The 17,577-nt window shown below is 45.8% G+C and overlaps 1 protein-coding gene across 3 annotated transcripts in view; it reads left to right on the top strand.

The window, feature by feature from the left end:
- Znf521 (zinc finger protein 521) overlaps positions 1–17,577 on the top strand; it is a 309,484-nt gene that overhangs the window by 280,539 nt on the left and 11,368 nt on the right. For all 3 annotated transcript variants that reach the window (XM_076554761.1, XM_076554760.1, XM_076554759.1), the window contains one exon: positions 1,329–1,444. In XM_076554761.1, the coding sequence (XP_076410876.1) occupies positions 1,329–1,444 (116 nt within the window). The remainder of the gene's footprint in view (positions 1–1,328; positions 1,445–17,577) is intronic.

Raw genomic sequence — 17,577 nt, 5'->3', positions numbered from 1 at the left:
CTGCTTATCCTGTTTCTTTTGTTTACTCTTCTAATGTTTTATTTTATTAAAGCTATTGTTACACTCTCACTCTGAATATGAATTTTAAGATGCAAAGAGTCAAGAATCCAGGTCCTTTGTCCAGGTACCTAGTAAGTCTTTATACAGGAAGACTGGATCAAGTCTGCACAATTAATAATAAAATAATTCTTTCGTGTTGCAGCCAGAGCCTCATAAAGCATATGAAGCTGTGTGTGCAAACCTGGATAGAAATCCCACTTTTGTTGTGCTATGTAGCTGTGTAAGGAAGCAAAGCCACATCAAGAACAGTCTGGGTCTCTGTACAAATGGATGTGATTGTGTTAGTGTATGTTGAAGTCATTCGGAAATAACAATTAAGAAAAATCAAACCTTCCTTCCAATATTGAAGCATGTTGGGTGCAAAAGGAGAGCTGAGAGGTTTTTTTAAGGTAATGAGAAATGTGATTAAAATGTATGACTCACAAGAACAATACTGTAATATTATAGGTTGTCTGGCAATTAGAATAATTTTAATGATCAGAGTGGAGCCGAAGTCAAACGGCAGCATCTTTAATAAGTCCTTTCCCTGCCTATACAGATTAATATTGTAGATGCAAACTTTTTTAGGTCACAGTGCACCAGGCATCCATCAGAAGTCAGCTCTGCCAACCCAAACAGCGCCTCTGGCATATACAATTTAATTATTAATAGTATGTCTCCTAGGTAAACTGTTACACAGTCTTAGGGCCTTGTTTTGTAGTCATTAAAATTGAACATGTTTATATTATTGAAACCCTTGCATTCCGTGTGTAGACCGAGTTGATCTTAAAGTATCCAAAGAGAATTTACCTGCCGTTCTGCTGCACATTTATAGACAGTGCCCCAGAGTAGCTGGGGGATATAATTTTTAGCATTAACACATTTAAATGGAGAACTGTTTGCTAGCTATAACTTTAGGCAAATGCAATAAACAGGGTTTGGGCAGCCATGATTTCTTAACCTGTATGTTGCTGCAAAGTAGGAGTCATTTCTTATGAGACAGAGCTGTGTATTGAAAATTCTCAGCTTTTATTTTCAAAGATTAATAGGGGAGCAGGGCCTCCATAAACCACTGCTTTGGAGCTCTTTGGGTTGCACTGGGTGCTGGGTAGAGGGCATGCTAACAAAGGCCAGGGCCCAGCCATGCGCAACTGTGATCCTGCTCTCCCCAGACGTCAGGAGCCAGGAGGTGTGACATTGGTTCTCCCTGCTGCCTGTTGATGGCGACTCCTGGGCTCAGCGCACAGTGAAAGCGCAGTAACCAAGCTCCCATCTCTTTGTCATTTCAGTGTTTGTCCAAGCTAACAAGCTGCAGCAGCACATATTCTCTGCCCATGGACAAGAAGACAAGATCTACGACTGCACGCAATGTCCACAGAAGTTTTTCTTCCAAACAGAGCTGCAGGTAATGCCTCCTGAGGACGGCTGGGACTGAGCCCGCTTGGTACTCTCACAGAGCATGTTAACTATGGATTCAGAATCTCTCTTACCCTGGGCTACTCTGATGCTCTTATATGTTTGAGGGCAAAAAGAAAATTAGAGACCAGATTAATAGACACCAAAATAATTTTGCCTCTGGCTGCTGTCAATCATAAAAAGAACTAGAAGAGACCTATAATTGGACCTTCTGACCCAGCATGAAAGATGTAGGGGTCAGGTTTATTGGACTGCAGGATCATTCACCTCACTTGTCATAGCTCATTCTCCCAAGTCTTGTTTTATTCATATTGTTTTCCCACTGGGAGCCATGCTGGATGGATATCCAGTCATTGTTGTCCAGAAGGTTGAACACTGGAGAATGAGGGATGAAGGGAGGAGGAATGAAAGAAGCTATACTCTTCCTTGTCCAGGATGTATTTGTTACACATCAGGCAACTGAATAATTACTACTGAGACCACAGCTTTTAGGTTGAAATCTGAGCACCCCAAGGTGTTGGCTTGAGCCTTGAATGTACCCTTTAGTAGATGTGTGACTGGTCTTGGTCCATGATTTCTCTGAACCTCAGATGCAATAAAACAAACAAACAAACAAACAAACTTCACCCTCAAAGATTGTTATAAGGCGAAAATGAAATTATAGTATAAATATAAGGTATAAGACATAAAACATGCATGATTGGTTGCTTGGGTGACTCTCAGGAATAGAAGCTAAACTAGGAGTCAAGTCAAGAGGCTGAGGATGCGGCTCAGGAGTAGAGTACTTGCTGTCATGCACAAGGCCTTGGGTTAACCCAGGCCTCATGGAAAAGTAGGGCATGTTGACACATGCCAGCAATCCCAGGATCACAAGTTCAAGGCCAGCCCCAAAAACAGAAACTATGAAGTCACGAAGACATTCCTGTCTCAAGAAAACCAAAACAAAAGGGGGGCAGGCAACAAAGACAGGGAAACCTGGATTCTGTTCTGTAATTGTCAGTTAGGAGAGAAACAGGACCCTTTCATTGCCTTTTGCGTCTTAAAAGGAAAAAAAAAAGAGTAAGATCTGGAATAGCCTCATGAGTTAATTTCTTGAACCTTGCTGGTTCCTGTGGGGAAAGTGGAGCTGCACTGGAATCTTTGATTATGAACATTACCGACAGTACTCTTTGGCTTGAAATGGGTGTGGATTTGGTTTCTACGCCCAGAGCCAAGACCAAGCACCACAGACCTACCCTGTTCTTTCCCACCCCTCCTCCTGCCTGCTGTAGGCTATCTCTATGCCCCGGCAACAGGGTGGTTTCGGTGGTGCAAGATTTAGAGGAGCTGTATATCAGAATAGAGAATCCACAGTTTGTCTGCTCGGTTATTATTCTAAACAATGAAGTTAGATGACATTTCGGATCTAAATGAACCCACTGAATTACACCATAGGCGGTGAAAGCAAACTAAAGTCGCTGTTGAACATTTTATTACTTCTAAGCACTGGATCCCATCACATGTGTCTGCCAACAAGTATAGAAAATAGTCCAAGTTGTGCTTGTATCATACTAAAACAACATTACGTTCCTTCTTAAAAAAAATACTGGTTTTATTGCAGCATGTGTTAAAGAGTAAACCATATGGGGCTTGGTCTTTGACTCTGTGAAAGATAAAAACACTCAGTTGTTCTGTTCGTTAGTATGTAAAATTTGAAACAGAATGAAGTAACAGTTTGGATGAAAGTTGTAGACATTGTGTAGGGACTGAAGCCTATCCCACATCTCAGTGCTGGCACTAGACTTCTACTTTGGTACTGGAAGGGCAGATTCCAACCTGGGGTATCTTCAGTGTCTTTCACAGAGAGAGCTCAGCACTATGGTGGTAGTGACCTGTGACCCACACTAGATCAGACACAATTAGGCACATCCTTCCAAAAGAGAGGTTTCCTGGAACATACAATCTTCACTCTCTTTGAAGTGTATTTCTCCAGCTCTCTGATCCTGGGAAGCCTTAACCACCTCAGAAATTTCTTGAAGGACCTTAAAGAGCTTTGGCTTGTGTGGGTTTCCATCTGTTGATATTTTATAGTAATCCATTACTTTCCCCTAACTTCCAGATTGAGAAGTGTGTTAAACATAAGGAGAATGGGCTGTCCATAGGGTGATGTCAGCATACCTCCTTGTAGCCCCTTGAGGTGAGGAGGAGAGTGTTTACACAAACAATGTCAAATGGTGTAATGAAGTAGTGTTGATCTTTCAGACACCCTACAACGATCTAGGCAACCACAGAGGTCCCCAGGAAGTGTCATAGTAGACATTCTAGAATGCACTCCTCTCTATCCCCCTGGACACAGAGGTCCCTAGGAAGCATCGAAGTAGACATTCTAAACCACACTGCTCTCTCTGTCCCCCTGGACACAGAGGTCCCTAGGAAACATCGAGGTAGGCATTCTAGAACACACTGCTCCCTCCTCTACCCTGGATCTCTGTGGCCTCATGAAGTCTCTTAAGACACTTCTGACTCATTCACTCTAATTGGGATATGAGCCAGAGGAGGTTTGCTGTGTGGTCCAGAGCTGTGGAACATGCGTGTTTGTCTTGACGTCAATACCAATACTCTGCCTCTGTGTGCACCATTCCTTAAATAAGAACAGCACTGATGGGTGCTGAGAATAATTGTTGCAAATCTGAGATGAAATATTGACTGTATATTCAGTATTTTGGAAAGCTGTAATCCAGCCATGGGAATATCTAAAGGTCTGTTTTCTAAAAAGCTCAGTAATAGCACTGGCTCTAGTTTCAGCAACACTGAGAGAAAATGGATCAAGGTGACTTTCTCTATTTTGACAGTTTCTTTACTATTACATTTTGACCCTAGAAGTTCATGTCCCTATTCTTTCAGTACCCACATTACCTTTGAAAGTGAAATTCATGTGGTTTTAAAATACTGATTAATATCCTGTAGAGAAAATAAATAGAAAACAGAGTTCTTTTCATTGCTAGGATGCAGGAAAATTGAACTGAAATTAAGGTTACAGTAGAAAATACTATCACAAAAATAACAGAATGGAAAGATGCAGCTAATTTATCAGCTGCTGTCCTTTGTACCTTGTTATGTAAAAAAAAAAAAATTAAATTTGAAGGCACTGGAACTCGCCTACTTTTTTACACCATTAGAGTTCAGAAGGGACATTGCACAGGAGTACATGAAATTAAATCGCCAAGAACTGAAATTATGTACGAGATCTTAGAGCATTCAAATTATCTGCCTCTTACTTTGGGGTAAGAAGAATGGGGTAAGCATAGAATAAACATTCTAAACTGCTCAGCAGCACCACTGTGGTGCTTCAATGATGCGGACATGATCTTATGACATTTTCTTCACTAGTTATTATTTCACAGGTAAAATATGGAAACAGTTTTTGTAGACAGTCATTTACTTGTTGGATATAAAATCTACCTCTATGTATGTGTTTATACATGTATATATGTGTGTTTCCTATATGTGTGAATAGATGGGTAGATAGTTGACAGAGGAAGCGATGTTAAGGAATGTTACTACATTTTTGTGTGAGAATGCAATTACATAGACATGTATATATATAAATGCAAATATATATGGGGATGTTCTTTCACGTGCATTACATACAAAACCAATCCATATTTAAGTAATTCCTCCTATGCTGTCCCTCTCCAGGAGATTGAGCACTCGGTCTTATTCTTTGAACATCTTTGGTTGTCGCTATGTTTAGTCAGGCAGTCTGAACCCTCTTTCTATGGAATACCCCATGTAGGACAGGGACATACACTATTTGTTAGGGTGCAGCCCTCATCTCCAGTCAACTCTGTAATTTTGCTGACCCAAAGGCCGGAGATATAGGTGTATAGTGTTTCATTTTTACTGGGATAGTATCTTTGCGTTTTCCTGGAGCGCTCCCATCCACCCACACGTACAGACTCTTGTGAGAAAACCTGATGTATTAGCCAAGGCATGTGGCAAGAAGGCTAAGGTGTTTGGGAATAAAAGCCCATTATTTCAACAAATAGAGCTTTATATTATTTGGAAAATAAATGAATGTGTTCAGGGTTTCACGTGTTTCCCTAATAGACCACAGGGTTGTTGGTTTTTTTTAAGCAGAATTTATGGGGCTAGAGAGATGGCTCAGCTGTTAAGAGCGGTTGCTGCTCCTGCAAGAGGACTTGAGTTTGGTTCTCAGCACCCACGTCAGGCAGCTCCCAGCTCCCTGTATATAACTCCCGCTTCAGGAGACTTGATATCCTCTTCCGGCCTTCACAAGCCTCCATAAATATACACATGCAAATAATTAAAATAGTAAAATAAATCCTCAAGGCAGAACACAGGGCTTCTGCTTTAAGAGAGCATGATGTGGTCAAGAATAATATCCTTCGATGCACATTTGTATCCAAAGTGGTTTGTGCGGTGGTGAGCATCTCAAAGATCTGTCAAATGGGTCCACTTGCTTACCGCACAGCAGTCATTCTTCAGTTGGCAGCTCTGGAACATCTGGGACTGAGTGGCCGTGTTAGCCATCCTCTCCCTCCTGGCTTCTGAGGAAGTCAGCCAGCACGGAGGGATTTAATGGATTCTTGCAGTGGGGTAGAACAGATTGGCCTACCTGAGCTTAGACTCTGAGAAGCTGGCATTTCGGCTCCTTTTGCATCCAGACTGTTTTGTTATTTCATCTCTCTCTTCATTACATCGTAGCAAATGCTGTGACTCCACATTGAGAATGTAGTAGTCGCCAGGCGGTGGTGGCGCACACCTTTAATCCTTTAACTCGGGAGGCAGAGGCAGGCGGATCTCTGTGAGTTCGAGGCCAGCCTGGTCTCCAAAGCGAGTTCCAGGAAAGGAAAGGTGCAAAGCTACACAGAGAAACCTGTCGAGAGAGAGAGAGAGAGAGAGAGAGAGAGAGAGAGAGAGAGAGAGAGAGAGAGAGAGAGAGAGAGAATACGGTAGTCATCTGGCGTGGGGGGATGGAGTGTTATTCCAGACATCACTGTCGTTTAAATTTGTCAATGTCTCTGCAGCTGTTTGATTTCCCCTCAAATCACTTTTCCAGCATGTCACCTGATTTTGATGCATATTTTTCACTCCACAGTTTTACTAGTGCTTGAGGTTTATGGTCACACTTCTGAGAGAAAAATGAATTGCTGTGTATGAGCAGGGACGCACAAGACAAGGACAGCACTGAAATGTGGCTCACTGGGTCCCTTGCTAACTGGCTCTCGGCTGGCCTTTCAGTATAGGTGCTGCAATTATGTGCTTCGGATTATCGAATTGTGTGCATTGAGGCATTTAGGGGTCCTTTGTCAATTGTCAGAATCACAAGTACACTGTCCCAGGGATGTTATTAGGTTGGGGGGAGTTAAAAATACTCATAAAAACATATTTCCGTATCTTACATGTGCCATGATGCCAATCATGCTGTGAGATACCAAAAGTAATTCAAAATATATTTCCATTCAACTTTCAGAGGTATGATATAGGTAAATTACTCTTACATGAGATGCTATGTAATCTGTTGTTAGGACGATTCCAGCAGAGGGCATTGTACTCTCCAGCCCAAAAGTCCTGGGAAGGACCTTCCCTGGCTTGGTAAGAAAGACGGACATCAGACAGCCCTTGACCAGTGCTTCCCTGGCATCCTACATTTCTAGCATTGACCCAAGAGAGCAAAGTCAAGATCGGCCACTTTCTAGAAATAAAATCTCCATCCTAGAGATCAGACACTCCCTCCATTTTCTCAGTTTGCTGGCATGATTTTTCAGTCAGTCATGCCTTGACTTATTGATAAGCGTATTTCATCTTTATCCTCAGCTGTCCCACGTCTTGCATTAGGTCTTGGTTTGCTGTTTTTAGCATCTGACTGTACAAGCTGGCTTCCAGGGGTCTTATTTCAAAGCACTGTGCCAGCTCCCTCCAATTAAGGTCAAGACAGAGGGTTGTTTCCCTTGCCTCTTCACAGACAGCAAGGTGGAAAGTGGTTGTGGTTGTCATGTTCCCTTCCAACTGACCCTGAAATCCCTCCACAAACAGGAAGAAGGGAAACTGCAGCAAATCCAAATTGAACGCTGGGAAAACTGTTTGCCCCCAAGCCCATCTTCTCACAGGTCTCCAATGTGATTCAAGTGCTTCATTTTTATTTAATCATAGACATTAAAGTTTCTGTCGTTATCCCCACTCAAACTATAAAAGTCGTAATCCCAACCTGCCTTGCCCAATCTCAGAGGACCTTCCTTTGAGGCCCCAGATGGAACGTTTACCCCTCACTCTGTCTAGACCGGGCACATCCGGTTCTGTAACAGTCCCTCAGGAGGATAGTCTGGGAAGGACCGTCATCCCTCCCCTTCCTTCTTTTCTGGCCTGCCTGCACCCCTCGGCGCCACGGTTCTTTAGCACCACAGAGCCTCTGCATAGCTCCTGGTCAGCCCTTAAACATATCAGGAAGACGCCAAGATTTGCAAGAGTATAAATTGTGTCAAATGAGTGCATGATTCTGGAACTGGCCCATTACATACATCGCTTCATTTCTTTGCTTTGTGGGTCTGTGGGGCTTTGGAAGCAAATTGGTACTACGGCAACTTCCACTTAATTTGCTCAGTGGTTAAATTGATCTATCTCTTTTATTTGATCGGATCTCTAGGAACCGAATCATTTGCATTGATTTATTGATTGGTGCTGTGTTTTCACCATTAGTTTTGATCACTTTCAGCTGTTAATATTGGATAATTCAATCAGGATTGATTGGCCTTACCAGTGAAGGCAGAGAGTTAATCAGGTCAGGCACAGAACTGGGCATAGGTAATCTAACCTTGGTGTGACTGTTACATTATTATATAAAATAATATCTATCCACCCCTGCCGCGAGTGCTGGGGATTTTCTGGAATAAAGAGAAAAGTTTGTAGTTATCTCACATTCACAATGCATCATAAAGTGAGGTCGTTTTATTTTGTTTTTAATAAAACTACATCTAGACATTAAGCAAGCATGCAAAAAGATAAGTGTAGTTGTCGCAGTGAACTCATTTGGACTAAAAGCATTTTCAATTACCCATTTTGTCCCGACAAATGTCTAATCTGTGTGTGCATGCTTGGAGGCACAACCTGGGTTCACCCATTTCTAAGTCTGGCCCTCACTGCTCCACCGTGTGTCCTGGTAGTCCGACATCCAAGAGCCAAGTGGTTAATGTGACCGAAATCAGGGCAGCGGGGGTAATTGCAGTAAGCAGAAAACACTTTATTTGCATCTGAATAGTTTCTACTACTCCCCCCCAGCTCAGTTTTCAAAAATTCTCCATCCATTAATTTCTTGATGTTCATATAGATGGCTGCGCTTCACTATTAAAAAGGGGAGCACCACCTCTTCGTTCTCGGACCGGCTTCCTCCTCCAGCAGCCCTGTTGTAAGCAAGCTGCCATTACATTATTTTTTGTCTGGCCCAGAGTTGACGACAGATGGCCATCTCTGAACTGCCATCAGCTCGACTTTATGGAGCATCCAGCTAGGGCGTACCGACAGCCCTGTGGCCAGTTCTGCAGCCCCCCCTCCCCACCCCCTGGAAGTCTTTGTCACCTCTGCCACAGTCTGCCTTGGCTGGGCCTTTCTGGCCCTGTGGTCTTCCACATCGTCGCCAAGGCAGCCTGCTGCCACACCACAGGAGGATCTGCCTCCATTAGGAACAAGAGACTACAGAACAGGAGCTTCTGCCTGGGCACCTTTGTAGTCAGATCCATTGGAACAGTCTGGAAACCCAAATGTCTAGAACATTCTGCAGTCCAGACAGGCTCACGGAATCCCTGCATGTGTTCCTGTTTTAGATGTTTGCTGTGCGCGTGGGTCGATTCCTCACATTAGCAGAGACTAAGTGCCAGGAATAAACCTTGGTGTTTACAAACTTCCGTCTGACTATTGGAAAACACCACATCTAGACCCAACTGTTGTGACAATTAGGGAAAGAGAGATGACAATCACAGACTTGAACTATCAATCCCCTGAAATGAGCAGAGAATCCAGGCCAGCATCTTCGAGATCCCTCGAGGTGATGATCCTCGCACTGCCGCCCAGCAATGAGCTGTTCTGAGCATTTGGAGAAAGATTGATAGGCTACCCTTGATCGGGTTTGCTAAGGCAAGGCAGCTTCAGAGCCAGCGTGTATTTTAAGAGGACTTCACATTTGTACCCTTTATTGTTATATTTGCAGCGAATCTACAGCTCGTAACAGGCTGTGCCCTGCAGCTATGAAGGAGTAAGTTCCCCTTATTGGAGGGAAATCGGTGTTCTGTAAAAGCCTGAGACGGGCGGAGGAGATGAATGGTGCTTAAAAGCACTGCTCATGGTGCTGTCATTTGGAGCAGCAGCTCCGGAGCTCTAAACGAGAGGGAAAAGCAGGGTAAAGGGGTCCTTTTTCTAAAGCAGTGAAATTCCAAACTGCCTAAAATAACAGGTCTCCTTCATTGATTACTTCGCTGAATAAGCGGGGGGGAAGCGCTTAGGAGGCAGGAAGGGCTTCTGCAGAGGAGAGGAGAGCCTGGAAGGGAAGGCTTCTTCTCTGCCTCCTGGCTGGGGGCTGGGGGCGGGGCTGTCATCCTCTTCCTCGCACAGCCCCCCCCCCCCCCCCCCCCGCATGGAGGCAACTCCTCAGCTAGGCCGCCAGAGCCCATCCTCTTTCCCAGGAAACCTGACTCGGCCATCAAAGGCTTCCTGTTCGCTATCAACAAAGCTTAATTTCATCATTGACCACCCCACACCCTGGGTACATCTGCTAAGCCTGTGTGCCTTCTACACATATAAAAGGAGACTCGCTGCCATTAAATATCATCAGTGTGCTGGGCGATGCTTGGAGTTTATAAGGGTGAAAGGTCACTGTGCAGGAAAATGGAACAGTATATTTGCTGTGAGACAGGCACGGAGACCTCACTCCCATACTCAGTTATAATTCATGACGCTGCTGGTGGGAAGCCCTTTTCCTCTGTGGAGTTAAGGCATCTGCAGTGAAGCCTGCTGAGAGCACCCTGTGTCCCGACCACCATCTGTGCACTCACTTCCAAGCAAGGAGAGAGAGAGAGAGAGAGAGAGAGAGAGAGAGAGAGAGAGAGAGAGAGAGAGAGAGAGAGCGAGCCAGCCTCTCCCCTCTCCCTCCCTCCCTCCCATACTATCTCCTGGTGTTAATACTGTCCAGTTGTTACTGATTTGTGAAGGTAGTTCTCCAAAACAGAACAGGGCTCTTGCCTGGCTAAACACAGAGGTGGGCAGGATGACCTGGTGATGTCAAAACAGAAGCAGTAATGCCTTAAGACCATGGCTGACTTCGAGCCCAAAATTACTGTCAATCACCATCTAGTAAGGGGTAACCTCAACAACCTGGGAGCCCAAAGATGCAGTACAGGCGGCCAGAGCAACCCAAGTTCATCCTGTCCCCGAGCAGCCTTGAGGTTCGGCAGTGGGGACTGACTGAGTGGTTCTGAGAAGTGCCTCCTCCTCTCTCCGTGGACCGACCAGCTGGTGGCATGAATGTCGTCCCAGCCCCACATAGCGAGAGCGTGTCTGTGATGACGCGCCACCCCTTCTTCAGGTCCAACACTGACTACCTTGGGGCTACCTGGACCTCAGTTCAGAGGATGTCACTGAAAATAGCTGTGGTGAGCAGAGTGCTGCAAGCTAGGTTCTGAAGTGGTCGGAGCAGAGAAGTCCTGAGCCCCGAGCCTGCAGGCCATGCTTGCACAAGTCCCTGCTCACCCTGCTTCTCCTGGAAGCCCAGAGGTAAAGAGACGGGAGGAGGGAGTGCGGATTCAAACATCTGAACCTAGACCTGCTTATTGCTGGGTGATCCCAGATTAATCTGTGAGGCTTCCTGATCCTGTGCTATCAACACGATCCACTGTTACACTCCCCTTTCAAGGGTCTGGAAAACCAGCGTGTGATTTAACAGGTAGGATGCCATAGGGGACCTACTGTGTTATAGACTCCAGAATGATTTCAGGAAGCTCAGACTCCAGTTAATTTCAGAGGCTTTGGAAGGGCCAAGGCAAGGTCAGAGGTCATCCATGAAGACAGTAGCACCTTGCGTGTAATTGGCTGGCCGTCCCTGTCTGCTGTGGGGTGGTGTCTGTCACATCACCTCCTTCACCCTCCCAAGGAAAAAGTAGGGCAGGAGTGGCTGGGCTCTCCAGCTAGGTTTTCCTGGGTGAAAGATCACTTTGAGATGACACAGGCGAGTAGTCAGCCTGAATTCCTGGTTGGTATTTTATTAATTTTGCACCAGGATAAATCCTGAAATTCTGACAAACTCCATGACAGGTGAAATTCCTTCTTGCAGAATCTTCTCAGCGAGAGGCTGCTCATTTCGTTCTGTTCCGAGGCAGGCAACAGGAGGGCAGCTTTATAATCAGCCCTCAAAGGACCCCCAGCCGCCCCAGAGTCTCGGACTGATTGAATAACTCCTGGGCCTCTTCCCCTAGGCCTCCATCAGCGGGGGTCCTGTGGAAAGCAATCTCCCGCAGACTGGCACTGAAGTGAGCTTTAAACCACCATTTTCTGCTCTCCAGAGGAGCCTGGAGTACTAAAAGATAGATGGACTGCAGATATTTTATGAGAAACTGTCAGAAGAAGAGCAGAGGAAATGTTTTTTTCTTCTTCTTTGAGTCACACACTACATCACTGTTGAATTTCTCCCAGCATCCTTTTACATTTAAAGTAAGAAATTAATTGGTTGCTAACCTTTCATTCCCCTTTTCCCTCTTCTTCGTTGTCTTCCTCCTCCTAGGGTTTTTTTCCCCCTTAAATATTCACACAGAGGCCCTTTGCTTAACCACACTTGTAGAAAATCAGTACCATTTGCAATGAAATATTTATAATGACAGAATGAAAAATTGGATTCATTTTCTGGACTGCAGCCGCACGAACAGTCTGCAACTTTGCCCGAGCATCGTTGCACATCCCTCCTTCCTCCCTTTCACAGGAGTCATTTCCAAAACACACCACACGAACGTTTACCTGTGTGCGGGAGGGGTGCCCACCAAAGCACAGAGCCTGGCTTCACCCCTCAGAAACCACAGGGAGGGAGAGCATGTTCGTGTCAGGGCTGCTACAGGGAGAGAGCGCGAGTCCATGTGGCCCAGAAATAGGAGCAGAGGACTCGAACCCCCATCAGAAGGAAGAGCAGCAAGAAGTTTACAAGATCTGGGGAAGGAACAGTGGGGCCGAACTGTGTAGCACAACATGAATAACAGCAAGCCCTGATGTCTTATTTTAGGGCAGATTTACAAGGGACCGAGGGACATGGACAGACAGCACCTAGCTCCTTTTTTCCCCTTTTTAGGGTTGGCTGTGACCCCACCTCTCCAGGTGACCCTGTCCCTTAGAGCTGATTGCTCACAGATCTGGGGTTGATCCTTTGCATTTGTCCCTGGGACCAGGGACAAAGGCCTTTGTTAGGACAACCCAGGATTGCCTTGTGAGCCTGCCGGCCTCACCTGTGCTGCCCTGAATGGGAAACAGGTGCCCTTCACTCTGTTTTCAATATCGCGCTGGAAGTGTAGCAAGCAGCCTCGGAAGTGAATCCCAGGTTTCCAAGTCTTGACTGCATGCACAGTGTGGACTCACTTAGCTGTCCCCCAGCCTCTACTGCAAGGTACAGCAAGGGACTACACCCCTTCCAGGGAATCCTCCCAGGCCTCCAGCTCAGCCCTCTAGGTTAACCTTGAATTCATTCTGTTTGGAACACCGGGCTTAATTAGTTAGCAGTGTTTTATTTTGATGGTTTTCCACAAGTGAAAACAGTTTCTAGTTTCAAAACATGAATAAAAACAGCTGTGAATTGAGATCTTCAAGGTTTCGGGCCCTGGATTTGCCTCATCATGCATCAATGGCTCCCTAAGATCAATAATCCATATTTTATTATATAATAAAGGCTGTCTGTAATTGAATTACCTCACTCACTCCATCCGATTAGCCCCAGTTCATTCGTGGAGAGGACAAAAAGAATGCCCATGTACTTCGAAAGATTGTATGATTTGGATGTAAAGAATCCGAGAATTTGTTTCAGCATTTGTTTCTCCAGGGGTGGTGTGACTCACAGCTCCTGTGTGTGGGTATGGTAGCGCTAAGTTTTCACATCCGTCTGTCTGTCAACCAACCTGACATGGCTACCCTACCACAGGTCTCCCTTCCGGCCAAGACCAAGGCTCCCGCTCTAAAGTTCTGAAAGATGGTGAGCCGGGCTTTGTTTGGGGCTTTGTTTTGTTTTTCTTTAACGATCCTCGCAGAAGTGTAGTTGTGTCCCTAAGGCCAGTTCCTCTTATCCATCCATAGACTGTCATTTGGGGGCCTTTGTGAACCCTTACTCTATCCTCTTCGAAGCAAAATTTAGCACCAGTTTAATAAGAACCCTGAACGGGAAAAGAGAAGTGCCATTCATTCCTGGGCTCCCTCAGGACAGGACTGTCGTCCAGCTCCCGGGCTCCTCCCACACTCTCAAAGGGTGGCTGTTTCCATGCAAGCTGTGAGATTTGCCTTTGCATTGCATTTCAAATATATACATAGGACTTTGTGAAGTCTGCTGACAGTTCGGCACCAGATGAGGTGTGCTTCAACACAGGCAGCCATGTAGCTCTGGACTCTAGCCTGGAGTTATTTTACTGTACTGATTCCTAGAGATTCGGGGAGAAAAGAGGCTTCCTAAGAGTGTTCATTTAGGATGCTGGTACTTTTTCCTTCCAGCACCATGCATGGATGCAGAAGTTTGTTACCCCTTAACACCCTTATTACTGTTCTTCTTCTTCTTCTTCTTCTTCTTCTTCTTCTTCTTCTTCTTCTTCTTCTTCTTCTTCTTCTTCTTCTTCCTTCTTCTTCTTCTTCTTCTTCTTCTTCTTCTTCTTCTTCTTCTTCTTCTTTTTCTTTTCTTCTTCTTCTCCTCCTCCTCCTCCTCCTTCTTCTTCTTCTCCTCCTCCTCCTCCTTCTTCTTCTTCCAGTGCCAGGGTTAAGGGGAAGTCTTTTTTAACATCAGCTTTGCTACAACTTAAGCAAGCCTGAAATACATACCCAAGTAAATGGGAGCTGTAATCGTGGAGTGTAGAGAATCAGTCTCCTCCCAGGCCAGGCAAGGAACGTTGAACAGTGCTCATTCGTGGACTGCAGACGTATTTCTGCCTGTGACACAGCTTGCCCAGCCGCCTTGAGTGATTTCCACTGTTACTAGGCAGGCTCACAAGAACAGCCGGCATCCTGACAGAAGAAGCGGTGCAGCCCAAGTCCTTGGTGACGGAGGGCTGCACCCCGACGCAGCCTCCCTCAGTCCCGGGCCTGTTTCTCCTCTGGTCCAGCGCCTTCTGAACTGTGACTGGTTTGCATTTGTGTTTGAAGTACCGGGCGGTTTAATGAAGTTATTCTTTTATAAATTTTGCAACACTGAAGCAAGCATGAGGGCTTTAAATTAGAATAAGTGCCACTTCTGTGTGCAGGCTCCTTTGAGGACTGATTAGAATGAGGCCTCCCGTTGCCTGGCCCTTTATGCATGGCGCTGCGGCTCTGTGTACTTGTTTACGGCTCACCTTTGAATTTGCGTGAGTGTGCACCATGCCTGCCGCCTGGCCCTCTGCTAGTGGAGACTGTCATTCTTCCAGGATCATGTTAAATACTTCACATTAAAGAGTGCTTTTTTTAATTATACTGCTTTATTGTAATGAATTCAAATTAACTTGGAGGAGCAAATTGTATAAGGATGTGAGGGTTATAGATTGCTCTCACCATAGTTACAGCACACCTCTGTGTGGGGGGATTAAAGGGCTGTCTCTCTGGTAGCTCAGAGTACTTGAAGGGGTGAGGAAACTGTCGCAAAGAGACCAGGAAGCAAAGCAGAAAAGGTGTCCTGAAAGTGGGAAGGCAGTGGGAAATCTCACGCGTGGGGTTCTTAAGCGACACAGGTCTCCTTGGTGGAGGAAGGTGGAGAGGGTACCTCTGCCATTTTAAGACCTGAAATACCCTAGGAGAAAATGGTGTGCAAGAGAGAGAATATGAGCATAACGTGACAGGCTTCCATAGAGAAGGAGAAAGGCAGAGCTGGCCAGAGAGCCCGTTGGGTAAGGGTGCTTGCCATCAGCCAAGCCTGCCGACCAGAGGAGTTCCCTCCGCGGGGAATCCACAGGATGGAAGGTGAGAAGCAACTCCACCCAGCTCTCCTCTGACCCGCACGTGGGCTCCCGACACACCTGCTCTCTTCTCTTGGTGCCTGTGTGAGCTCCTGATGAACAAAGATGAGTTTAGAAGACACAGAGAGGGAGCCTTCCAGAGGGGTCCTGAAGCCGTCTGCAGCAGATTAAAATAGACAGAAAAGGGGGAAGAGAGACAGGCCAGCGAGGGGACATAGCAGACCTTCCTAACCAGGAATTTTTATTTCAAGTGGAAGACAGCCAGACATTGTACTGGGGCAATGACATGTTTGCACTGTCGAGGAATTTTCTCACAATCTCAAACAAAGCCTCCTTGAGGGCGTCCTCGAGTTGTATCCCCCATGTCAGAATGTTCCAGAGGGGCAGAGAGCTCTAAAGAGGCAGTGGGGCTTTCAGGTGTGGGGCCCATGCATGAATATGTCTCAGTTCTCTACACAGCAAATGCTTGCTAAGGCATGGAGGTGTGGACGGGCACACCTGATCCCAGGGTGTGGCTCGTGTTCAACACTGTTTAATGACATCAATCAATGTGCTGAATTTTGGCCTAGCAGACAATTATTCGGTTGACAATGATAGGCAAAGGTTCTCTGTTATCTTTAATGAATTGTAATGTGTTTGACTCATGTCTGGAGAATGTGACCGTGAGATAATTAAAAACAAACATGACTGGGCAGAGGCCGTCCTGGTAAGAGCACTTGCTGTGCTAGCCTGATGGCCTGAGTTCAGATCCTCCACACCCGTGTTAAAGCTGGGTACACACCTGTGCACCTGTAACCCATGTGTGGGAATGCGGAGATTGGAGGATCACCTGGGTTTGCGGGCCTGACAGCCTGACTGAAAAGAATGGGGTGCTCCTGGGTCAGGGAGAGGCTGTCTCAAAGGAATAGGGCAGAGAGTCCAAAAGCAGAGCCCCTGATATCCCTGTCTGATTTCTGCACACACACATCACACATGCACACACAAACACACACACACACACACACACACACACACACACACACACACACGGGGTGGGGGATGACTTCCTCCAAGTTCAGTGAATTCCATTTTTATTCCATTTTTATAATTATTGGAATTCAGTTGAGAGGGACCCCTGTCCTGTCGGGTTGAAAGGCAGAAAGAGGCGCGGCTCCTTCTCCTCACAAAGGTTGCCCTTTGAATATAAATCACAAGTGCCGGGTGCCTTTCCCATTCTAATCAGATGACCTTTTGAGTCTGATGGACCAGAGTTTAAATCCTAAGGCTGCCAGTCAGTTTTTAAATCAATGCCTGGCTCCCACACCCTTCAGTTCCCAACTAAATCACAGTGGATCCCACACACAGGAGCACTGCAAACAGCAGGCGGGACATCATCGCAGCTGCCCGCAGGACAGCCCAACTCCATGTAAGATCTTGAGCTAAGTCTGCAGTGGTGCTGCACCCCTTTAATCCCAGCACTCGGGAGGCAGAGGCAGGTGGATCTCGATGAGTTCCAGGCCAGCCTGGTCTACAAAGTGAGTTACAGAACAGCCAAGGCAGTTACACAGAGAAACCCTGTCTCAAAAAAACCTAAAACAATAACAAAAACAAACAAACAAATAAACTAAAAGATCTTGAGCCAAGGAGAGTGACTAGGATTTATTTCACTAAGTTCCTTAAAAAAATTAAAATTAAAAAACAATCCTTCCAGGATTCAAAATGGAAGAGGAGGAGGGAGCCACCTATCTGTACTGCCTATAAGAGGGTATTTCTAGCAATATCATTCTAAGCAGCCATTATTTGTTGCTAATTACTACACAAGCCTGTTAATGTTTAGCAGAAGTTTGTTTAATTGTGTTTGTCTGGGAAGAGATGCCTGAATATAGCTTTAGCGTGGAGAATCAGTGGTGTGCACCCCAGAGCCTGGCAGAAAGGAAATTTGTATTCGCCCAAGATTAACACAGCAGCGTCAGACAAGCCTTTCCTTTCCCCTCCT

Source organism: Peromyscus maniculatus, chromosome 19, assembly GCF_049852395.1.
Source record: "Peromyscus maniculatus bairdii isolate BWxNUB_F1_BW_parent chromosome 19, HU_Pman_BW_mat_3.1, whole genome shotgun sequence".
In the NCBI taxonomy this organism is placed as follows: Eukaryota; Metazoa; Chordata; class Mammalia; order Rodentia; family Cricetidae; genus Peromyscus; species Peromyscus maniculatus.
Note: the sequence above shows the minus strand (reverse complement) of the source record. Positions and strands in the feature narration are given on the sequence as shown.